The 25767-nt window shown below is 41.6% G+C and overlaps 1 protein-coding gene across 2 annotated transcripts in view; it reads right to left on the reverse strand.

Annotated features, from left to right (window-relative positions):
- Positions 1–24436, reverse strand: part of XKR4 (XK related 4) — a 443574-nt gene extending 419138 nt beyond the window's left edge. For both annotated transcript variants that reach the window (XM_077876925.1, XM_077876924.1), the window contains exon 1: positions 23469–24436. In XM_077876925.1, coding sequence (XP_077733051.1) covers positions 23469–24301 — 833 coding nt within the window. In that variant the 5' untranslated portion in view covers positions 24302–24436. The remainder of the gene's footprint in view (positions 1–23468) is intronic.
- Positions 24437–25767: the final 1331 nt, after the last annotated feature.

The following is a 25767-nucleotide window of genomic DNA, read 5'->3' on the forward strand; positions in this document are numbered from 1 at the left end:
TGGTTTGATTGTCAGCCAGAGAAAACCTCCAGGGCCACATCACTAGATCACTACCTCGTTCTTTCTTTCTTTCTTTCTTTCTTTCTTTCTTTCTTTCTTTCTTTCTTTCTTTCTTTCTTTCTTTCTTTTTCTTTCTTCCTTCCTTCCTTCCTTCCTTCCTTCCTTCCTTCCTTCCTTCCTTCCTTCTTTCCTTCCTTCCTTCCTTCCTTTTCTTCTTCTTCTTCTTCTTCTTCTTCTTCTTCTTCTTCTTCTTCTTCTAATATTCCAAGTTTTAAATGATCTGAAAGTATATACAGTCATCCAAGACAAGTTCAATCACCACCATTGCTCTTACTTGGTCACAATGAGCAGTGACTTCTTAAAATGAAGTCACTTAATCCTGTCTGCTAAGGCTTGCCTCTAAGACAGAGTTGACTAAATCTTTCAAACAGAGAAGAGTGAGTGATGTTCTGGGCTGCAGCAAAGTCATGGTGGCCGTAACAGCCTGTGTGTCTTCAATTACCACTCATTGAGGATGCTCCCACTTAGACATGCAGAGTTGCACCTAGAGAAGTGCCCAGGGGAACACTGACTCTGCTTTAAGGGTCAAACACCTAAGCTGAAATGAGAGGCAGCAACATGTTTTAACATTTCTTTTCAGGGCATTTTAGCTGCCTTGTAACATAATGGTTTAAAAGTAGAGAAATCCTGAGTTTGTCACAGTTTCTTGCATCCCTCTGTGCTCCCACAGCACTAGATACAACCTACTGATGAAGCGCCTCTCTTGTGGCATTGTTTTGACTGGTTTTCTAATTGGTTTACCAACTGGATGAAATTTTCCTGAGGCTGAGGAACCGTGTCTATTCATCTCTGAATTCCCTTTATTTTTTCTAAAGGATTCCTGTTAAGATTTTTTTGAAAATAGCAAGTTATTATCAAGTTTATACATTTTAAGAAATATATTGTATAAGTCAAAGTATGCCTGAATTCTGTAATTGTGGTCAGTTTGGTGAAACACTTGATTGATACATGTTATTTGACCAAATGAATGAGAACATGTCTAGAAAATAACACTTTAGGAGATTTCAATGGGGAGAGCCAAAAGTAAATTTAACTTTAATTTACAGTGTTTTTTCAGCAGTGAAGTAGCTAGAACTGAAAATCTAATGGAAACTTATCATAGAATTTTTCTTGGTTTTGATTGGTTTATTTTCGTCCCTATTCTCCTCTCCATCTCCCAACTCTACTCTCTGATTAGGAAAAGACAATTTTACTTTTGAAATGCATCTGTTGAAACTATGCCAGACGGTTTAAGTAGAGAAAGATTTATTGCAACATATTAGATCACTTGAAGAATTACTGGGCTGATCAAGGAACCAAGCCTGGATGTTCTGTGGCCCAGAGCAATGCAGCTGGAGAGTGCCTTACCACATCCTGAGACCTTTCTTCCAGCTACTCTGTTGTGGCTACCACCTGCTGCTCAGCATGAAGGACTACAGGAACAGGACATTCCAATCCTTGGCACAGTTTTCCCCAAGAAAAAAACACTTCACAGCACACAGCCTGCACCTTGAGTTGCTTACTTCATCATTCCAAATTACCATGAATGCAATTTTTTGCCAGAACCTGGGTTCTCTAGCTACATGAAAGATCTGAAAGTTTTTCTTCCTCTCTCTCCCTTATCCTCCCTCCTTCTTTCCTTCCTTCTTTTTAATTTTTTTTTAAAGCTTTCCAGTTTCTATCACATAAGACACAGAAAGAAGGGAGCTAGAGTGGGGGCTTGGTGGCCCAATCTATAATATCTGCTACATAAACAAGGGTTCTGTTTCCAGGGATGTGCAACCTGTGCCATAATACAAGGCCCTGCATTTGCTTTCAAGAGAAACACGGCAGATTTTATATATTGGGCAAATGCAAGCAGAGCCTGAAAATAAAGATGAATTTCTGTAATTGTAAGTGAAAATGTTCATCTTTCTGTGTACTAAAAACATTTCTGTGAACCATCTACACGTGTTCTTTGTCCAGTTTTAAGTGGTTAGTGGCTCATTTCTTCTTATTGACTGATAAGAATTTTTATGTTAGGAGAAATAGCCCTCTATCAATAACACATAATATGTGTTGTAAAGATATTTAGTGTGTCATATGTATTTTGACAGGAATGTGTGTGTGTGAAAGGATACTTTACTATGTTATTGGGCATACTGATATACTTGTAAAGAAATGAAAACCGGCAAGTTAATGTTGGTGGGCAAATAGTATTTCTTATAGTTTCCACACAAAATTTGTAGCCATCTGAAAAACACCTGTTAAATTGGATTTCTTTATTGGATGACATCAGGTGTACTTATTTCTCCCATCAACACCATATTCTATGAAAATGGCCTCATGCTAAGATTTATCATTTATATGTAAAAAGTGTCTTCATAGGATGAAGCAGAGACATTAAGTGTTGCCATGAATCTCTGCCTAACATTCAGTAGGACCCTATTAAGTAGTTCTAATGAATTCTTGACTTAAACATTTCAAGCATGAACAGATCAATTATTATTGAAGAAAACGATGGTGATCTTGTATTCTTATGTTTACAAATTTCAGTGTAGCCTTCCAGTTAAAAACAAGGATAATGAAAATAAGTTGGATAGTGTCTACATCTCTGAGAAGAAACAGTAAAACCACAGTTGAATTTCCATGTTATCCAGATGCTGAAAGGTCTTCTAAAAGAGTTTCAACACTTACTGTGATGCGATACAAGTAACTGTCATAAAAATACATTTGGTTTTGAAAGTTTGTGAGAATATTTTGAAAAAGATAAAAGTGAAAACAAACAAAAACAAGGAGACCACCATATTTCAGCCACTACTGCACTGCCAATGTCATTAACAGTAGTGGGCTTGAAGTCAAGTAGCTGCCCTGGATTCAGAACCAAACTGAAAGCAAGAGGAGGACTGGTCAGTGCCTCTTTGCCCCTGCCCTGGGGAGGGATGCAGTATGCTCTGCAAGAAGAAGACGCTGGGGAGAAGGAGCGCAGATGTAACTTGTGCCCACGTCACAAGAAATGCTAAAGAGGGGGGACAGTGTTGGGACAGGCAGTGATAGCAAGTAAATAATCAAGGAGCCCTGGAGAAGTGGTCACATTTACAGAAAGCATTGTGGCCAGTGGGGGGCAGTAGACCCAGCATGGCAAACTGGTAGGAGTAAGCCAGGGGAAGCATTTGGGAACCATCTCCAAGTTAAGAGGGGGAGTGCAAGGGGGAGGGAATATGGGGCACACATGAAACATGAGAATTCATCTGGTTTTACAGAGAGTGGCAAAAAAGAAAAAGAAAAAAAATTAAATAGACTTTGAGAGATTGCTTTAAATAAATGGACTTTATGGTGAAAGGCAAGCAGGTAAAAATGATGTGCTAATTCAATTACTCTTGCCATTTGTTGTTTTCAATCAGAATTATTAAGTGTGGAACGTAGGTTAGGGTCTAAGAAAATGGTGCAAATTGTATCTTTTGCTCATTCCTCCTCCACAAGACGAAATAAGAATGGGACCACCAATAAACCAAGGCTGTCACCAGGAAGCCCCAGAGTATTTCCCCAAGGGACATCTGCTTCAGGAGCCTATTACGCAAAGACAAGTTTCTGAGGCTGTTTTCTGGAAAGGGGCAGCATAACCAGTAGGACCAAAGCTTCTCCTTCTTTAAGGGCCAGGCTCATCCCCAGGCTGGGACAGGAGACACAGTGTTCTCAGTGGGTAGCCATTCCTCAGATGTTCTTAAAGGGAACCCACAGGCAAACTCAAGGATGCAGTGTCTTTGCAGCCTGGAAGCTCTCGGGTCCTAATGCCTACACTCAGGGGTCAGAGTCAGTCTTGACTGCAGAAATCCTGTCCTTCCATCCATTGGCCTGATGTCAACTGCAAAATTTACTAGGGAGGGCTCCAGCCATGCTAAAAGAGGCTATCTTGGGCATCATATACTGTTTTAATTGATGGATTAAATTCACAAGTGATACAAAACATATAGAAATAAGGACTACATACACCTTTCATTGGAATGAAAATAAAATCCTGTAAGAATTTGCTGGTTTTCATTTTATTCACTTAATCAACAAATACACATTAAATGACAGGGTGCAAGACACCATACTATATGCTGGGGATCCTGCAGAGAACAAATCTGTTTTTGCTTTCACAAAGCACACATTCCAGAAAGGGTCAGAATTTACAACTGAAACTAATTACTGTGAGGTTGACAAAACCAAGCATCAATCTTGGAATAACCATATTCAGAAATAAGCAAGTGTTGGAGAAGGTTATGGCAAGACCTGACCACCTATTGATCTGTGAGCTGGACCCAGGTGAGTCCCCTCACACTGGTCCCTTTCCCTGGAATGTCTTTCTGGCTCCCAGGGGCTGCTTCAAGGACAGAGCCTTGAGATAAGGATGTGGAGCTGAGAACGCCTTCACAGCGTACTTAACCGAACCCAGTTAAGGCGTCTATATAAACTCTAAGATTTGGCAGTGGGCACATGGACCCACTTATCTTGCTGCTGCCCAAGACAAGCCTCACATACGTAAGTTCCCTCTGCTTATTAAAACTGCCACCTAAAAAAAAATAAAATAAAATAAATAATAAAAAAATAAAAATAAATAAATAAATAAATAAAACTGCCACCTACCTCTCTGGAATGGTCTGCCTCTTTTTCCCCCATCTCTCCCTGCTCCCCATTTCCAGGGACCAATTCTGAATTTCACCTGGGAAGCTCCAGAGGGTTGCAAACCAACAGCCAGAGAGATGACTGTAGTGCAAGCCAGTATATAAATACTCACCAGTCCAAGTGAGTTCACGAGGCGTTTCTGCACACACCTGATCCACAACCTTCCTTTCCTGTCCTCTGCCATCCTTCCAGTTCTTCTTGCTCTCACTTCCCTAGGGGGACCCATGGGACCACAGGAAAAGCCTCAGGGGACTGCAAGTTTAATTATTTCTTATACAGAGGAAAAGAATGACAGCCCTTTGCTCCAAGTCACAGCATTTAGACTAGAGTTCACGTGAACATTTCTTTTTCTCTTGTTTTTGTATCTTATCCTTATTCTTAATTCAGTAGATTTCAGGGCTTTCATGTCTATATCAGATTAAAACTGTTCTTCCTTTCGGGCACAGGAGAAAGTGATTCTTCAGCATTTCTCTGTTAATTACTAAATAAATAAATAATATAAAAGTGCCCACACGCTGCCTACTCACAAATTATCCCATTCTAATCAACAAACTTACATTTATAGTGGAGACAGAGAAGCAAGCATCTCAAATCTTTTCAAAGCTAAAAGATCTCAACAGAATGACTGATGCTATTCAATGCACTTAGTAAAGTTTGGGTGTCCTTTTCTAGCCAGGTAGTCTTGCTAGAATTGTCTTTACATACCATGTAAAATTTTCAGTTCAAAAATTTGTATACAATTTTAAAACCCAAAAAGGTGGAGATACGGAGACAAATTTAAGAACTTGTATTGAAATGAATATTTATGCATAATGCAAAGACATTTGACACTGATACCCAGGTTGCTTTTATACAGTGCAGAGGAAAAAAGAAAATTATCTGATTACATAATTTGGACCAAAAAGGATTAACATGTTCATCTTATTTGTTGTTTTAGTTGAACAGAAGAGGACAAAAATTTCAATTGTCTGCTTTTAAGAATTACAAAAATAAAAAGGAATTACAAAAGTAATTCTGCTCAATCTTACCTAATACTATCACTATTCAAATAAATATTCTGACAAGGCCTTTTAAGAGGCAGAGAAACCAATTTTTCACCATTCATTTGTGTACAATTTCCATTCAAGTCCATTGGAGGCAAAAGCCAAACTGAGCAGGAATAAGTGAATCAGGCTGCTGCTACCCCGGGGTAATTGTTCAAGTCTTTGGCACAACTCCAAAGTATTTCAGAAGGGGTGTGTGTGTATGTGTGTGTGTATGTGCACTGCATGCTATGTTTTTTTTTTATCTGAAAAACAGAAAGCATTTACCACACAGTTACAGTTTTCAAGAAATAATAACTAAGCAAGTTTTTAAATCTGTGGAGATCACTAATCTGAAGGGTACATTATAAAAAAAGACTAGTGTTGCTCCAACAGTTTTTCTTTCATCCCTGTGAAACCAGAGTTGGTACCAGAACTCAATATCTAGATGCGGAGGCAGAATAATTTTGTAAAACTATTTAAATGCATCTTTGGATTGTGTAGTATTTTACTATAATTTAAGTGTTTATTATTTTACCCGTTTCTCATTTAAGAATTATTATGTGGTGCGTGCTATAAAGCAGAGATCCTAATCAGTAAACCACTCCAAAATTTTAGTTTATTTATAACCTGGACAAGTGCATGGTATCTTAATTCTTTCTAGAATAACATTCTGTGTCTTGGCTCACTCATTTTGTGCACATGGTAGGTACTCAAAAGTTGTTTAATACAGAAATATAAAATAACACAATCACTTAGAAAATGGTTTGGTAATTTCTTATAAAATGAAACATGCTCTTCCCATGACCCCAGCAATTGTGCTCCTTGGTATTTACCCAAATGAGTTGAAAATGCATCTACACAAAACCTGCACACAAATGTCTATAGCAGCCTTATTCATAACTGTCAAAACTTGGAAGCAACCAGGGTATCCTTTAGTAGGTGAATAAATAATTGTGGTGCATCCATACACTTCAGTATCACTCAGTGCTGAAAAGAAATAAATTATCAAGTCACAGAAACATAAGGAGGAACCCTAAATGCATACTGTAAGTGAAAGAAGCCAATCTGAAAAGCCTATGTATTATTGCATGTTTCCAAATACATGGCATTCTGGAAAAGGCAAAACCAAGGATAGAGTAAAAAGATCAGTGGTTGGCAGGGGCTGGGGTGAGCAGGGATAAACTGGTGATTTTTAGGGCAGTGAGACTATTCTGTACTCTACTGTAATGGTGGATAGATACCATTATATATTTGTCAAACCTATCGAATTTACTACATAAAGGGTAAACTCTAACGTATAGACTTTAGTCGATGATAACGTATTAGTATTGGTTCACAAATTCTATCAAATGTACCATGTTAATATATAATGTCAGTATCAGGGAAGAATGGAGGTGAGGGGAAGTACCCAAGAATTCTGTACTTCTCATTCAATTTTTCTGACCCCAAACTGCCTGAAAATAAAAATAAAGTCTATGAACTAAAAAATTAAAAAATTGTTTAAGTGTGTTAAGTGGAGATGTAGTGAAACAAAAGAAGTCTGTGGAGTCTCAAAAGTACCTTCCTCCCAGGAATCGTCACCGAGCCAAGTACCATCGGTGGTGGAGTGTTCACCACATTCCAATGAAGAATGAGTGGCCCAGTCAGTCCAGGGGATGGTCCCTTACCTACAGAGGCCTTTCCAGGTTAGAGTTCCCCTACTTACAAAGAGAACAGAAGTTCATTTCCTAAACTAAGAAAGGTAAATCCTATTAAAAGCTAAAATAGTAAAAAAAAAAAAAAAAAAAAAAAGGGCTAAAATAGTGTCTAGAGCCAAGGGAGCTGAGGAAAAGGAGAGGGAATTTATAACCAAACTCCTTTCAGGCTCAGTAAGAAACCCATGAATGAATAGCGGAGGGTCACCTTTGGCTCAGGAGGTTAACCAGCAGGCTCCTTTACTGGGAATCGCTAATTAACTTCTGTGGGGAAATTTCATAGCTAACTGGTGTTGATTGTAAATGCAAACCCTCTTTCCAACATGCACAGATGTTAATGTGCTATTTTAAAAGTTCAGGGTACTTATTACTGAGTTGTCAAAGGCCCATTAATTATCCACTATACTGTATTTAGCTTTTCTCTGGTAAATCTTTTTTAATTGCCCAGTCTGCATTTACAGAGCATCTTTATTTAACATGCTCCCAACTCTGTTTATGTTTATGCCTTTTCCAATAGCTCATTAAATAGAGTTCTTACCAGTACTATCAGAATCTTCAGTGAGAACTGTCCAAGCCCACTTAAGCGCTTTCATTGCACTTAAGTCCTCATTATTTTCAAGTTTTGAATATGTTTCAAGTCTACCCTCATTCACATCTTTTCCCTGCCTCTGAACAAGTCTCTGAAGCAGGAGACTTTCTTCTCCAATATATACACTATTTTATAAAAGGTAACCATTAGAAAATACATCCCTGACAGTGTTCCCTGGGCTTCCACTCACCAACAGAATCAAGTCCAGATTCCTCTGGAAAGCACCGAGACCCTCTTTAGCTTGACCTGACACTCGAAACTCATCTGTTGACAGTCTTTCCCTCACATCTCTCATTTCAGCCCTTTACACAAGCACATCATGAGATGTCTTTGTCCCTTCTTTTCTTTCTGTTGCAACTCTCTTTGTTCTTACTCAAATGTCACTTCCAAGTGAAAACTTCTGGAAAGAGGTCCTCCCTCTCCATTTCTCAAACAATTCTATTCCTGCCTTTATTGATGACATATTACCCTTGGAGGTATAAACAATTATAAATGAGAAACCCTCTTGCAGGACCGTGAACTCCTTCAAGTGAGGGAGTGCCTTTCACGAATCTTGGTGTGCACAGAGCCTGCACTCAGTGAAAGTCTGATAAATATTTATTAAATGAATGAAGGCATTTTTACTCCAGACCACCTGAGTTTTATTAAATTATTTCTGCTCTCTCCAACCGAACCTACATAATCACATCATCAGGTACGTACATAGAAGAAAATCATGAGAAAAATGACCACGACATAGATATATATGTATTTCTTAGAACATATTACTTGGGATAAAAAAAAATCCAGTAAATCAGAATCCATTTAATGTCATAAACATCAAAAAAACTGGAAATCATTTAGTCTCTCTGTAAAAACTACATTTGCAAAGATACTCTTGAACATCAAGAAAAACAATACTGCATATTTTTCACTGAATGCTGCACACACACCCTAAAAGATCCCCCCCTTAAAAAAAAAAAACTATAAAAAGGACCAAACAGCAGTTGGTAAGCCCCTCCAAAGCAAATCATATCTACTTGGAGAGGTGTATCTTTTAAGTAGGCAGAGGGGAATTTTTGTTTTTAGGAATAAACATTTGGAATTGGCTTTATAAAAAGGAGCTGAATCTGATTCTGAAAATTCTGAATTGTGTGCATTTGAGAATGAATTTTCTAGCACTTGCATATGCTAGACTTTTATAGTGCTAGTCCTCTGAGATAGGTCTTAGGAGTTGCATTCGAAGTCCTGTTACATAGACATAAATCCTGCTGGTCTCAGAGAAAGAGATGTGACTGACAGAGAGGTTCTGTCTTGCATGCTTGTAGCTGAATTCATAATTCATGAACATATGTGGAGGAGAACGCTGGCATATGCAAAGCATGACTGGGTACAAAATGAGGATATAAATACAGGTTAATTACATACTATTCACGTGGGGCTGGAATCTACTTAGTATTCTTTAGTGTCGTGCATTTCCCAGTGGAAAGAACATGTATTTTATTAGTAGGTTATCAAATAAAAGTGACACATTATGGATAAAACTGATCCATAGTCTCTGTGTTTGAAGTTTGGTGTGAAATATCAATCTCAGGAGTATTTATCAAAAAACCTAGCCCAGGTCAATTAAGCATGAATATTGGTTTCCACGTGAGTATTCAATAAGGTGTATCAAAAGAGTTGATAAGCTCCATGCAGGTACCAGGTTTCACAGAATTACAGAGCTGAAACGAACTTCACAAATTATCGAAGGTAACTCCCACCCACCATTTGATAGTTGAGAAGTTCACAGCAGAGTCAAGAATCAAATCTGACCTCTGTCATCAGGTATGTCTCTCCCTTTTCCTGGTAGTCAGAGCAAAATCTCAAAACTGGTCTTAGCTAATTTCCATGAATGACACAGTAAAATTGAACTCATTTTAGTTTTGAGCACAGTTGCCAGTCTGAAAGGGCAGGAAATACTCCTCCCAAGGATTCTCTTGGATTAATCAAAGAGTAGTAAGATATAGTGGGCAAAGCACAAGATGCAGAAACTGAAGTCAGATTGTGAGCACAGGTAAGTGCTATTTAGTAGTATCTGTGTGCACTTGGCCAGGTCTCCTACCTCCTCTGAACCTCAGTGAGTTCATCTTCAAATGAGAACAATAATAATACCTGCCTTGAGAGGCTGAACAGAACATTGGATAATTTAATATGGGTAAATGTGCTTGGCAAGCTGCAACAGCATTTAACAAAGATTTAGTACTTATTGTCATGATCAAACACTATTTATTAAACCACCAAATAAGCACAGCATGTCACTAGGCCTTAAGCAAAGCAGAAAGCAGGGAAGACAATGGGCTTTATTCACATTAGGGGTTTTATCTCCCAAAGAGTCAGTTTTTTACCAGCAGGTAACCTTATTTGCAAAATCCATTAAGTCAACCTGCTTCCTAGTGAAACAACCCACTGCTCTTTCTCTGGTAACTTCTCGTAAATTGTTATCTTAGTATTTTGAAATCTTCACTTAGGATTTTCTTCTTACTTCTCAAGAACTGAATTCTGACATTACCTAGAGCAGAAATATAATACAAGCCCCAAATGTAATCTTAATTTTCTGATGGTCACATTTATGAAGTATAAAAAGCAACAGGTGAAATTAATTTTAACAATATATTTTATTTAACCCAATATATCTAAAATGTTTTTGGTTCAACATATAATCAATATGGATATTACTAATAAGATGTTTATTATCCCTCTTTTTTCCCTCACACTAAGTCCTCAAAATCCCCAACATATTTGACACTTATGACACACATCGATTGGGAATAGCCACATTTCAAACATTCAATAGCCATGTGCAGCTCATAGCTACCATATTGGAAAGCCATACAGGTATAGAGCCTGGCAGGGTGACCACACCTACTGATAGTGCAGACCTAGAAAAATTAACTTAGTAACTCTCCATGGAAACACTTAAGATCACTGATAGAAACAATCACATTCTAGCACATAGATGGGGGAAGAAGCCCTAGCAACATAAGTGACAGCATAGCAACACCAGCTGTTGTACAAAAGGGAAATTAGAAAACTATTACTTTGAAAAGAAGCATTTCTGGGAAGGTCATTCTTTTTCTATTTTGTTCAATTTGAACTAAGGAAACTGGTAATACCTTTACAAGAATATACATTTAATAAAGCAACATTCTCATTATCTTCTTATTCTACAATGCAGACACTGACGTATTTTGTCACAATGTTGAATGTCCTAGTTCTCACTTAGGATGACAAATAATAAGGCATGTAATCTGCCCATGACATAGCCTGCCTATCGGTCTTGGGGTCACTGGCAGTTGAACTGTGTGGAACAGGCTGGTCATCAGAAATCTTTCCATATCATTTTATAAAAATACCTTGCTAATTCCTGACCGGGGCCTAGTCTTGAGGTCTTGGAAATCTAGTTCCATTTTCTTCTGTTCCTCCTTCTCCTGGCAGATACAGAGGCTGCTTGAGCTATCAGGCTAAAAGCTGGGGGTAACAGATGCCCAGAACCTGACTTCCCTCTCCACTGCCCCAATGTCCTTTGCTCACACTCAAGAGTCCTTGCTTTTTCAGAAACTTATGAATAGGAAGGAATACTATTAACAGTCCAGCTCCAAGTCTCTGAGCAAAGACAGCAATCATTATGTCTTGGCAGGAACTGTCACCTTGCCTCCCTCTCCTCTCTCTATCCTCTGTCTGCTTACTTTGAATCCAGTGCTTTCCTTAATGTCTGTTTCCCTTTTTTCATCACACCTTGTCCACTCCATCTGAAGGATTGTGAGGGGTGCCTGAGTGGTTCAGTCGGTTAAGAGTCCGACTTTTGGTTTCAGCTCAGGTCATGATCTCATGGATTGTGAGATCAAGTCCCCTGATGGGCTCCGTGCTCAGCAGGGAGTCTGCTTGAAGATTCTCGACCTCTGCCCCTGCCCCATGCATGTGTGCATGCCTTCTCTCTCTCTCAAATAATTAATCTTTTTTAAAAAACCATAAAACTATGACAGGTGGGTGATCAATATGCTTCATCAATTTCCTAGAGATCAGTTTTGAACAGCAAAACTATAAAGTAGTGGATTTTTAATAAAGATTTTATTAAAACTTTTCCCTTTCTTCATCGATGAAAGATTTCATATCTTTGCTTATAGCATTGCCTATAAGGAGAGCCCATTGTTACCACCTCTAAGCACCAGCCCTTGCTTTCATAGCAAATAAGCTGGCTTTGGTAAGAAAGCCAGTTAAAACATCCAGATCAACCATATTTTCCATTAATACTCAGTTCAGAGTAACCTTCCCTGATCATTTCAGTTGAATGGGATTACTCTCCTGCTTCTCAAACTTCAGTGTGCATACTAATCCTCAGGGGATCTTGTTCAACTGTAGGTCATGATTCAGTGGGTCTAGGTGAGCCTGAGATTCTGCATTCTTGAGATGCTTCTGAGAGATGTGGATGCTGCGGGCTGCAGATCCTACCTACAAGGAGTCTCAAGGCAATAGCTCCATTTTTAGCACACATCAGAGACAGATTTGGAGGTATGTATGTGACATGCCTCCTCTCCTAGATGATAAACCTTTTGAGAGTATATTCTTCTTCATACACTTTCCTTACAATGATTTGAAGCAAATGTTTGTGCCATTCATGATTAAAAGGTTATCACTGGTCTTTATTTTTGTCATTATATTCTCAGCAACTGATTATAATGGCCAAGTCATGATTTTGTCAGTAGACTGTTAATGAATTTGCACATATCAACAGTGGTTGAATGTGAGAACCTACCTATGATCCCAGATCTTTGCCTTCCCCTTCCTGGGATCAGAACCAGACCTCCATGCTGAGGCCTTACTCTCAATAACTGACCAGGCAGAAATTATGTAATAAGGACATAAATGAAGCACAAATGTCCCTTTAGATTTACATTGTGAAGCACGATGTTAGTTTCCTTTCATGATGCACTTGATCTCAGATACTCACTTACCTTTACCATTAGCAGGTTTGTTCCTGGCCCTACCCTCAGGTTCTCAGGTTTGCATTATATTCCAATTTGTGATGGCCACTGACTTCTTCCCTACTTCTGTTCTGTGACTCTCAGATCTCAGACTCTCAGGACTCTCAGGTCAAACACTTCCAAATTATAGATGCCACTGGTGCCCTCAATATCAAGTTGACTTAAACCTGAACATTTTCACAACTGAAGTTTTTCCCCTCCATTCCTAGAACCAGCTCACTTAGCCTGGCTAGTGAAGCCTTGCTTTCAGCTTTGCTGTGATGAGTTTTATAATGGGTGTCAGTACAATTTTCCCATTCACACTAGTAAGGATTGAAATTTCACCCTCTGATTCTGGAACAAAATTCTCCATTTTTGTTCATTTCTGTCATGGCCTTCTTTCATGGCCATTTTTTTTTCTTCCTCTAATAAATTCATGCCTTACCTACAATACCCTCATCTCCTATGAACAGATCAGAGAATGGAACTCAGTGACAGTTTCCAGGGCATTTGGTCATGCTTTCTTGATAGAAACTTCAGGTTTTCAGGGATCCCTGGGTGGCTCAGCGGTTTGGCGCCTGCCTTTGGCCCAGGGCACGATCCTGGAGTCCCGGGATCGAGTCCCACATTGGGCTCCCAGTGCATGGAGCCTGCTTCTCCCTCTGCCTGTGTCTCTGCCTCTGCCTCTGTCTCTCTCTCTCTCTATGTCTATCATGAATAAATAAATAAAATCTTAAAAAAAAAAAAGAAACTTCAGGTTTTCTCCCTCACTAATTTGATTCCAACCTTATTTTATTTATTTACTTATTTAGTTATTTATTTGGGGGGGAGGAGAGAGAGAGAGATTGAGGATCTCAAGCAGGCTCCACACCCAGTGCGGAGCTGGTGCCCTCATTAGAATAGCGTCACATTATCTGTTCCTATGTAGAACTCAGTGTTTCAGACCCAACCATCACCAAATCAACAAAATTTCTACAGGATATCTGTGACTATTACTCCTAATAGTACATCCCCTGGAAATATGAAACCCTGTGGGACATACTTCCTAATTTATATTAAAATAACAGATCCAAGTACTGTAAATCGCTTTGGAGAGTCTTCAGGAATTGACCTACATTTTTAAAAAGTAACTGTTATCAATTTTACTTCTATAAAGCAGGAAATTAAAAAATATATATAAAGCAGGAAATTAGTTAAAGAGCTGCAAATCTACCAAAATAAAGACACTTTTACAAATCCTTTCCCCTGCTTTTCTGAAGGATCATTTCTTCATTGTTATTGTCACCTTGATACTGTGATTAGGCCATAAACCAAAAATGCAAATAATGTAGGACCATTGTGTTATGGTCACTGCTCCAAGGGCTACCTTGGTTTTGATTATTGGCTTTCTGCTACTGAAAAAGACCTGATAAGTAAAGAATTTCCATATCTTTATTCATGACTATTATCTAAGCTGCAGAAAGAAGTCCAACTGCTTTTTATGTGGATGAAATCTCTCAGATTGGTGGTTCAGAAAGGTGACTTTGTCCTCCTTAAATAGAGTGTACTTGATGGGAAGCCAAATCAAAGTCATCTCAAGTCTTTTTAGACTCATATGCACTGTAGATCCTACTTTTTCTATACATGCATGATTTTCTGTTTGACTAATCCTCACCTACCCCACACACTGCCCACTGCCCTGTTTATATAAAAGGATTCCCCTGACAGGAAAACAGGCCATGTGCATAAATTAAACAAAAGAAGTAGAACTGATTCAAACAGCCTACTTATGAATCATGAAGATAAAAAAAATGGTTTTACATACTTCAGGTCATTTTAAAATAGATGCTTAAATTTTTTTTTTTTAAGCAAATATCTAAAATGTCGTCAAGGGGTTGAAAATTGTTCAGCTTCATGACAGATGTCTAACATCTTAGAGATCGAGGTAATTCCTATCCAAGAAAGGTTAATGCACTGTTCTCTTGTTCTAGCAAAGTGTAACATATCCCCCCTATTCCTTAATGAGTACAGGTCTGGAGACCGTCTCTGTACAGAGCTTAAATTCAATTCTAGCATATTTAATCAGTGACAGTGTAACCCAGGACAGGTTTTAATTTAAAAGCAAACCTAGCTCTGGCAACAGCTTTCGCACTGACATAATGGATAGTTCTTTTTAAGACCGTGAAGCATTGTTCTTATTTGCTAATCATAGCACTCCAGCTGTGCATACCTTACTACATGAAATGGAAATGGTAATTTTGGCTTCCCAGGTCTGTATGGTAGATATTTTAGAATTAGTGATATGGGAACACTTTCCACATCAGCTTCAAATGCTTAGATATGGGTTTTTGTGAATATAGTGTTGATTATAACTAAAATTCAGAAATGACACAAAATAAGTTACATTATACAAACAAGCTGAAGATTCTCTCCTCATGTGTGAAATCATATTGGTTCCTAGAGATTAGACTCTAATGTTATCAACTCTGGAAAGTCCCTTGTAGATCCCCTTTGACTTACATAACCAGAGAAATACTATAATGGTGGCCTTAGAAGAACACACAGAGACTCCATGGTGCATATACTCTGGGGATAGGCAAATAGAAAGAATTTATAATAAGAGAAAAACCAACATTTTGGACCTGGGAAAGAAGGTCCTGAATATTATTTTTTGACCAATCATATCACACCAATAGAAAATTAAGACTCAGAAGGAGGAAGCCAAAAGAATATTTAAAGTTTGTGGGGACCTAGGAGCTATTCTGTGTCGTCACACTGACATAGGTAACAAAGCACTTAGGTGACCTGCCTGGGGTCTGAGCTACCAGGCAGCCAATTCATCTCTTCTTACATAGTCCACCTCCCCAAAGGACAGCTGCCTCTATAAAGAAGGCTCATCACTGATACTCTAACTCTGGTCCATCAACTTAAGGTTGGAAAATATCTAATGTTGTCATTCAGCCTAGAAAATCTCTGGACTGACTTTTTTCCATTTTAACCCTTCTTTCATTGCTTTTGCAATCAATAATCTATATTAGTTTTGTACATATATAAGGCATGAAACTACTGTTTTATGGTGATAAGAATTATGGCATTGATGGGAGTGGTAGTAGTAACAGCAGAAGCTACGAACCTTCATTGCATAGACAAATAGAAGCATCAGAAATACAGAAATTGTCCCATAGATAAATATATTCTCAGGTAGTCAAGTGTAGGTAAGAATTAAGTGAAAAAGATCTATCCCAAAGCTATCTGACCCTGACTTTTCGATCAGCAAGTATAGGAATGTCAAGCTGGGCTTCTGGATGCATCCTTCTCAGAGAAGAACTAGTACTTTGTGAAATTTGTCTCCACTTCTCTAATGCTAGTGATCTAATAAAAAAGATTTAGGATAATGAGTGGTATCTTTTCTAGATAACACCACCCCTTATGATTCACTGTACCCTTAGAAATTCAAGAAGCAAACAAGCAACAATTTCTGCCCCTTTCTCATAAAGAAGAGAGAATAATGCCTGGGCTCCATTCACAGGTAGTAAATATTTACTGAGCCTATTTTCTTATTCATGTAACTTTTACAACCACTAGAATAACTTCTCAAGGACTTGCCTGTGGTCTTTCTTCCCTACTGGCCTTGCCATCAATTACCGGTGACACCAGTAGATAGGTGGAAGGGAGTCTCTTGGTGGTGGTCAGAATTATGCAATGTCATCCAAGAGAATTTGTTTTTCCCTATTACAACTATTTTATAAAATTACACCTGATAAGTATTTTCTCATGACTAGCAGCACACTCCACCTTATATTTGATAATGCATAAGAATAATAAATCTGATTCTAATCCCTAAGTCTTGCTTCCATAGGCCTAGTCCGTGCACCATTCAAATTCTAAAGCAAGTCACCGGATTAGGCAGTGAGTCCATATAAAGGGGTATCATTCTGTTTATCTGTTACTTGGTGATTGGTGCTATGTAATATCATAGTAGACAATTTCATTCGAACTGTAAAATACAGAACACATTTAATAGCAGGTTGTGTACATGGATATTCAAACATTAAGGAATATTTTGTAAGTGACTGAGCAAAGACCTTCAAAGCTACTGACTCAAGGACTTGTGGATACTGTTAAAAAATGATAGCACCCATTTGTATAGATACTACTTTTAACTGCTCTATGAAGGAAGTCTGCAATTCCATCAGAATGTAACAAGCATAACACTTGTTTTCACCCTTCTGAAGCAGGATCTAGTTTAAGTGAACAGAAAAAAATACAACTTTTGCATTAGTTATTGCAAAGATGTTGAAATTAGGTATATTGATCATATAGATTTATGCATAAATTATTCCAACTCCTACAGAATCTCCAGTAAATACACAGAGGACCATCTGGTTTTGTGTGGATTTATATTCATTAGGTAACTCAGAGATTAAAGTACCAAGCCCAGCACTCAAGGATGTTACATAGATTTGTGATGCCCCAGTAAAGACACCAAGTCCATAAACCAATGAATAGATTCAAAGTAACATAACTGCAGTGTTTCAAGAAAACCCTTACTTCTTTCATGCACAAAAAAGCAAAGGTTAGTCTACTGTATTTGGAGCAGCATGTAATGATGGAAACTGTCATAAAATCTCAGGGCTGGAAGATGATCTTTTAGTTCAACCTTCTGTGTGATCCTTAAAAGTTTTTTCCAGGGCAACTCTACCTACACTTCTTGAAACTATGCTTAGACCCTCCAATGATGGGGAACTCAATGCTTCTAAAGAATCTTTTTTTTTTTTTTTTTTTTTTTTTTTGCTTCTAAAGAATCTTAGTTGATCTTTGGATGCCTTTGATTAGTCAAAATATGCTTCCTTGCATTGATTCAGAATCTCTCCTGTAACTCCTCTGCATCTTGTCCCAGAGGGCCTACACAAAAGTCCAATGCTTCCTCCCTGTTACAAACCTTAGTGCTTACCAGACACCATTGAACTTCTCCGCCTTCTTTTCTACCTAATGATCCCCAATCTCATCAACCATCTCTCGTGTTGCCTTTTTTTCTCTCCCACATCAATACTGAATTCTAGCCTAGAATCAGTGAAGAACTATATGAACTTAAGAGAGAAACATTTAACATTCTTGGTCTCAATTTCCACATTTGCAAAATGGAAGTGCTACCTCAAAGACCCTCAAAAGGATCAAATAAGAAAGACAGTGAAGTCCTCTAAAAAAATTGAAAACTGTTACAAAAATAGAAAGAACAAGTTTCTAAGGACCAGGAAAGCTAAATGTCAGTAAGGCAAAGACTACTGTATCCTAAGGGAAATCTTTCAAAAAGTAGCAGAAAATAAACTTTTTTACTTTAGTGTTTTTCTGAAAAATCACTCCCCTGCCTTGTTGGGCCTACTTATACACCCCAATTACATCCAAATTCGATCCTTTTAAAATCAATGAATTTTAATAAATGGAAAGACATGACAATCAGAGAGGAACTGATGACATGTCCTTGAAACTCAGCTTTGTGACATTCCTTTAGATAAAACAATGTTTTAATACTTTGTTAACAATCCCTCCCTTCCCTGTGCCTTATAATCCTTCAAGGATTCCTCAATGCCTTCTGAATAAAACCTAGATCCCTTTTATTGCGGACACAACAAATTCTCCCTCCTCATCTCTAGCTTCTATCTCTCAACTGCTCTCTATTCAAAGCACACACTTAGACCTTGTTCTTTCTTGCCCCACCACAACCACTGTGCCTTTCAACAAAGTCCTATCCAAAGATCTGCAGCCAATGCCCCACTTTATTCAGACAGCAGATTTTCTCACCATTCAAACCTTCCCTCAAATGACCCCTGCTCCAGTGTCTCACCTGAATCACTAAGATGGTCTAGGTTTCCTGTTTCTATCATAGCACTTATTTCCTGGTATTGAAATGATCTGTTTACCTGTCTTCCACACCAGACAGTAGAATCCCTGAAAGATAATACGTATTTTATCCATCTTGGTGTAGTCAACTAGCACAGTGCCTTGCATAGAGTAGGCACTCACTATATGTTGAATGAATAAATTAATCAATATGCAGTAGAGAGAACACAAATATACAGGAAAGTGATAATCAACCCCACCTGACCTATATCAGAATTCAGAACTAACTCCCAATCAATACTTTTTCAGTAGTCGAAGGTGTAACCCAGATGCTATTTCCTCTACCCATTCTTGATCTCTAGAATCTCTTTATCATTTGCAAAGCACTTCCGACATGTGCACATGCATTCTGTCATTTAATCGTCAACTGCAAGATGGTGTTAGTCAGCTGGGTTTTAATGCAATAAGCTCAGCATGTCCACATGGTGTAGCAAGAAGATCACTGGCCTTAAGGTCAGCCAAGCTGAGCCCCAGTCCCTATTCTGCTGGTTGACTACTGGTGTGTTACTGGATAGATCTCCTGTCCTGTCTAAATGGCAAAGTCCCCAACTTTGTCACACTCGGTGGAGGTAAAGTGTCACTTTCATGAATTGTTGTCATTATAATCCAAGTTGACATTTGGAGATAGCTAACTGATCCGGAAAGAGCATAGTCTTTAGGGTAAGGTGGGCTTGGCTTTGACTCCTAGTTGTATCACATAATAGGTGGGGAATTTCGTGCCAGTTAATGAATGTCTCTGAGCCAGGTTACTCATATATAGAGATACTAATGATTTTCTCTTAGGTTACTATAAAATTTAGATGAGATAAAGAGTATAGAAACATTTATAAATTTTTAAGTGCTATATAAAGTTGTTACTATTATTATTATTTGGCCAGGTTTAAGAATGACTTAGAAAAATGTTTCTCAAAGTGCCCTGTGCGCCACATTGTCACAAGAGTATTTAATAAGTGTAGCCTTAAAAAGTTATCGATAACTGCACACTAGCTTATTAAAGGCTCTGAGAAGTCCTGCTGTAGAGAGATCTGTTTAACTCCATTTATCCCACCATTTTCCAATTTATTTGAATAAGGGAACACATGTCATACCGTTTGGAATATCAAGCATGTGAAAAGCCAAAATGGTCTTTCACTAGATCTTCTCCACATGACTCTCATGATAGATATTCAAAAACAAAAATCAAAATAGTAAAATAGTAAAAATACCCCCCATTCTACTATCCATTGACTCACTGACTTATTGTTTGCAATATGCCTATTTGCCTTTAGAAGACAATCAAGTATGTACATACACAGGAAAAATTAAAGTATAATTTTAAGAGTGAGTCATGAATTCTGAAGGAAGAAGGCATCTAGATATAATTGATTATCAGTGTGAAGACTAAAAACGGTTCTAATTGGCTATTTGTGATTCCCACTGGCTGAAGTGCCCTCTTAGTAACTTCTGGAATCATATGAAATGAACAAGAAAAAAAAAGTAAGTATTCATTTGCAGGTACATTTCCTTTAAAGTCATAATTGCTCTTTTCACATGGTAGCAAAAGTTCACTTCATTATTTCAAACGGCTGTTTCTCAGAATCAAATCCTATGACTTTAAAAGCTGCCATTAATTTCTCATTAGTAAACTTTAATTAAAATGAACATGTATCATTGCTCTCAGCAGTTGCATTTGTAATAAAGGTATAAATACATTCAGATTTCACCCAAAATGTTCCAAATAGCTATTTTGAACAAGCAAACACTTTGATGTTATTTCAAAGGATTGTATCTACAGAAAGCTTTTAGAATCTTGCCCTTACCTAAAATAACTAGCATTTCATGGAAATACAAGGAACAGTTACCAACCTAGCTAAAATCTATTTTATTGATCTTAGAAAGTAGCATGTTAAAACATGAAAAATGACCTCTGAGCTTTGAACCATTCAGTATCTCGGTGTTTCTGCAACATTTGTGTATAATGCTTGGAAAAGTAAAGCTAGAAGGAGCAGAGGGATGCTCCTAATTTAAAGCATCCTAATGGTCTAAGATAATGGTTTGATACAATAATCTGAGGTGAAACTGCATCTCACCAGCTTATTATCTCAAAGGTGCATCTGCTACCCAAAGTTCCATTCCAATATTCCACACACAGAGAAGTTGAAACCATTTCAGAATGCAACTGAATTCCATGAACTTTCTGATCCCTTTCCAATGTCCTACATTAGGCTGAAGTTTGTTTGTTTGTTTGTTTAAACATACTTTCTAAAGAGAAAATGAGGCTGGGTCTTAGATCATGCTTCCAACAAGTTACCCCACTAGTCTCCAAATAGCTTAACTAGAATCCAAGAACAGTTAGATTAGATAATTCAGACTTACATATTAAGCACATTATTCTGATAACATAGACTAGGATCTGAAAATATTTTCAACAAATACGTCCTCCCAGACAACCATGCCTTAGCAGGAAAAACTTCAAAACCACTAAGGAAAACACTGTAGAAATATTTAACAAAGAGGAGTCACGTGGGACCACAATTTCTCCAAGGGTTGGGTTGGTTAATGCATTTGTCCCACAGCCTCTGTGTGCTTTTCCTTCTGCACGCAACCTTCCATCCCTCCTCCTCCTGTCGATATGGCCGGTTGGCCCAGTGGCTGTGGTCTCACTGACATGTATTTAGGTCCTTCCTTTTCCGAACTATTTATCACTTTCTGCATTGTATGTCCTTAGATAACTAAATGTCGATTTCCAATTGGGAAAATATTGGGTTTAGAAGGTCCAGTAAACAATTAAAAGTATTAATTGTTTAATTAATGATAATTAAAAGTATTTTTTCAGTTCACCCAACTTGATATCAACTTTTTCACAAAGTATCAATCTGTAGGAAGCATGGATAGTTCTTCCATTAATATATTGAGAAGTGTTTGCATTATTTAAAGGTGATTGAAAAGAAGTGATTTCCAAATCCTGCATAAAGTTTGCAAAAGTTAACAAATGGAATGTTAAGCTTCATTTTCCACATTATCATTTAAAACTACTAATCATATGCACCTAGCCACTAAACAATTTCAGTAATTAACACGGACATTTGAGTTCTTCATCAAACTTGAATAAGAGCATCAACTTCTAAGTCTTCATAATAGTCACTCATGGAACATAACAGCTATCACACTTAACTGACATTTCAAAGTTGTTTGAGTCCAAAATACATTGGTTTCCAACATCAATTTGACCTACTGCATATCATATACCATTTTTCCAGAAAGTATCTGTTTGGGGTAAAAAAAAAAAAAAAGTTTTCACAATTTGAAAAGTCACCATCTATGGCAATGCTTACCCTGCTTCACAAAGCAATGGTCCCAGAAAGGTTGTAAAATAACCACATTTGCTCTTCTCAGCGGAAACACTACTCTTCGCCACGAATAAAAGAAGTTTTTAGTCCTATTCCACAAACTCTCTGAACTGTTTCTACACGGGATGCCTCAGCATAGCTGATGATTTCTGACACCTTTGTCACAAACATGTGACAAGTGAAATTGTAATGGACAGCATGTAGCCCCACATTGGTGCCCTTACTGAGAAGTTTTCTCATTTCACTTATGCTACATACTTATTAGTCATTGTAAACCAAAAAAAGCTCCGGAATGTCAACATCTAAGTGCTACAATCCAAAAAAAATTTTGCAGATGTAAAACATTGCTTCATAAAGCTATTAAAAACATATAAAAGTTGGTGGAATATATTTCTGAGCAAACCGTTTCATTATATTCCTAAATCTAGGCAGTGACTGTTTGAATGGCAGCTCCCTCTGCCCAGCAAGTTTAGCCTTGTATTCCAGTTTCTAAGTGGAAGTGATATCTGTGTAAAAAGACTTGGTAGCTCAGATGACAAGTAGCAGAGCAACCAATGAAGATGCCAAGTACGATTAAAGTTTACAAGATGCACTACCCCTTTTCCAAGGGTTATTAGTTATGTGAGAAATCAGAATATGGGGATATTGCAAGATAATCAGAAAGTGCATCATAAAATACAGATTATATAGATACAGGTATAGGTGTTCTCCAGAAAAAGACAAGCAGTCTCCCTACTAAGCTTTTTACTTGGAGTGCAGTGCTTCTCTAACGGTGAGATGTAAAATGTGGGTACTTCACAGCAGTAAGAATTCCCATATAACTAAAATTAGCAACAGGGAACAAAAGAAGCCATCCAAATTGCAATACACACCTCGAATTCAACGTAATAAAAAAGGATTTTTAGAAGATGTGACAGGAATCCTCTCCTACTCACTGAAACGGTATCACGAAAAATGGGGAGGGGGTATCATGTAAACATAGAGAAGCTAGCGAAGCAGAGTGAGAACACGGAAGGGATGGGTTGATCAAAACCACTTTGCTGCCTGTCCCTTGTTTCTCACTCCCCCCCCCCCCACACACACCCCCAGGTTTTGATCACAAATCTTAAAAATGCAAAACCACCCAGTTTAAGAAAAAGAAAGAAAGAAAAAAAAAAAAAACCCGAAAGAGTGTGCCTAGGGCTACTGCCAGAGCAACCCTAAACAATTTCCGTGCAAAAGCAAAGCAGCGAGGATGTAGTAGCAGCAGCAAATCTCCCTCTTCCCCGCCCCTGATACGGTACCTCCAGATTTGCCCGAGCTGCAAGATGTGGATGAGCGACTGCAGGAGCCAGATGCAGAAGGAGCAGGACGCCGACCTGCGCTGGCCGCTGGCCCGGGTGGCCCCGCTACTGTTGCTGCCGCTGTTGGCGGCGGCGATGTTGCTCTTGCTGGCGTTGGACGCTTGCCTTTGCGGCGTGGAAGGACGAGCCTCGCCTTCCGCGGCTGCAGACCCGCCGCCGGCCGCCGTCTTGCAATCGGCTCCGGGCTGCGGGCAGCTGGAGGCGGCTGCGGCCGGGGCGCTGTCCTCGGTGCTGAAATCGTGCACGAACCAGCGGAAGCTGAACACCTGCACCGAGAGCGAGCCGAGCACCACGAAGAAGAGCGTGAGCCCGAACCACCAGCGCTGGCCGCGCAAGTAGTAGTCCACGGCGAGCCAGATGTCCGTGCCCACGTCCGCGAAGTACACGGCCACGGCGGCCAGGATCCAGAGGCAGTCCCACAGCGAGTAGCGCCGCCGCTCCCGGCCCAGGCGCAGGCACAGCGCCGCCGAGCCCGCCCCGCCGCCGCCCGGGCCGCCCGGGCCGCCCGAGACCCCGGAGCCGCCGCCCGAGCCGCCGCCGGAGCCGCCGCCCGAGCCGCCGCTCCCCGCGCAGCAGCAGCAGCAGCGCGAGCAGCCGCCGCCGTCCGGGCAGCAGCCGCCCCCGGCAGCCTCCTCGTCCTCGGCCCCCGACCCCGACGGCAAGCCCGGCGCCAGTCCCTGCACCGAGCCCGACAGGTCCGAGTTCTGCAGCGGGGTGAACGCCACGTCGCTGCCCTTCTTCATTTTCAGCCTCCCGTCTGACTTAGCGGCCATGATGCCTCCGGAGCGGCGGGGAGCCCTCCTTTATCTGACACCTTTCCCCGCTGTCTCCTCCTCCCGCCACCACCTCGCCTCGCCCCGGCTCTCCTCCCGGGCGGCGCGGCTCCCCCTCCTCGGGCTCCTGCCCTGCTCCCGCGCCGGCCCGCCCGCCGCCCGCCGCCCGCCGCCCGCCGCCAGCCGCCCCCCGGGCCGGGCGCTGGGCCGGGCGCTGGGCCGGGCGCTGGGCTGGGCGCTGGGCTGGGCGCTGGGCTGGGCGCTGGGCCGCCCGCCGGGCTGGGCGCTGGGCCGGGCTAGCGGCGCGCCTGGGGCCGGCAGGAGCGCCGCCTGGCTGCCTGCGCCGAGCCAAGCTGCTCGCGGCGCCCCGCGCGCGCCCCTGCCCGCCGCCCGCGCTCCTCGCCCGCCCGGCCCCGCCGCTGCCGTCCGAGCCGCCGCCGCCGCCAGCAGCAGGAGCAGCAGCGGCCGCCGCGGCGGTCCTCGGACCTGCACATTCCTCTCCTCCCCGCGCGCGCGCTCCCTCCTCCCGCTTCCTCTCCTCCACCAGCTGACTCCGAGGGAGAGGATGACCTCATCCCTTCTCTTCCAGCTGCCGCCGCTCCCACCCCGGCACGGGCGGGGCGAGGGAGGAGGAGGGCCCCGGAGGAGGGGCCGGGGCCGAGGCGCGCGGCTGCAGCGGGGTGGGCGGCCGGCGGGCCCCGGGGGTCGGGATCGGCGGCCGAGAGGCCGGAGGGGGACGGCCGAGGGCCCCGCTCACGGGACTTCGGGGATCGCCCGGCGGATTTTAGCGACCAGGGGGAGGGGCAGGCGGGCGCCGAGGGGAGGGGTCCCGGCGTCCAGCCCCGGCGGAGGTCGAAGGACAGTGGGCACGGGCGGGCGCGGCGGAGGCCAGGGCTCAGGGGCGAGGCCTCTTTGTATTCGGCTCCGACCGCGGTACCCGGAGGAGGGGTGGGTGCGCGTGCGGCTGGGGCTGGCGGCGGCCGGGGGGCGCGCTTAGCTCGGACGCCAGGGCCCCGAGCGCCGGCGGCGGCGGGGGCTGTGCCCGGCCTTGCAACAGCTGGGGAGGGAGACGGCGCGCGGGGCCCGCAGAGGCCCCGAGGGGGCGCGGGACGGCGGCCGGGGGCGCCGCGGCGAGGGGGCGGGTCCGGCGGGAGCCCCAGCCAGCGCCCTCGGCGGGGAGGCGCGGCCCGGGGCGTCAGCCTCCCGGAGGCGAGGCGGCGGCCGGGCGCCCTCGGCGGTCCAGGCCCGCGCCGCTCGGTCGGGAAGCAGCCGAGCCAGGTGCAGCGGCGGGCCGGGAGGCTCCCCGCGGCCGTCTCGTCGGCGGTGGGCGGCTCCGCACCCCTGGCGGCGGCTCCGGGCGCTGCGGGGCGGCGGGGCGCGGCGGGGCGCGGCGGGGCGGGGCGCGCAGCTGCGGGGAAACTGAGCTCCGGCCGGCGGGTGCGGAGCCGCGGAGCCGCGAGCTGGCG

Source organism: Canis aureus, chromosome 28 (genome assembly GCF_053574225.1).
Source record: "Canis aureus isolate CA01 chromosome 28, VMU_Caureus_v.1.0, whole genome shotgun sequence".
Lineage (NCBI taxonomy): Eukaryota > Metazoa > Chordata > Mammalia > Carnivora > Canidae > Canis > Canis aureus.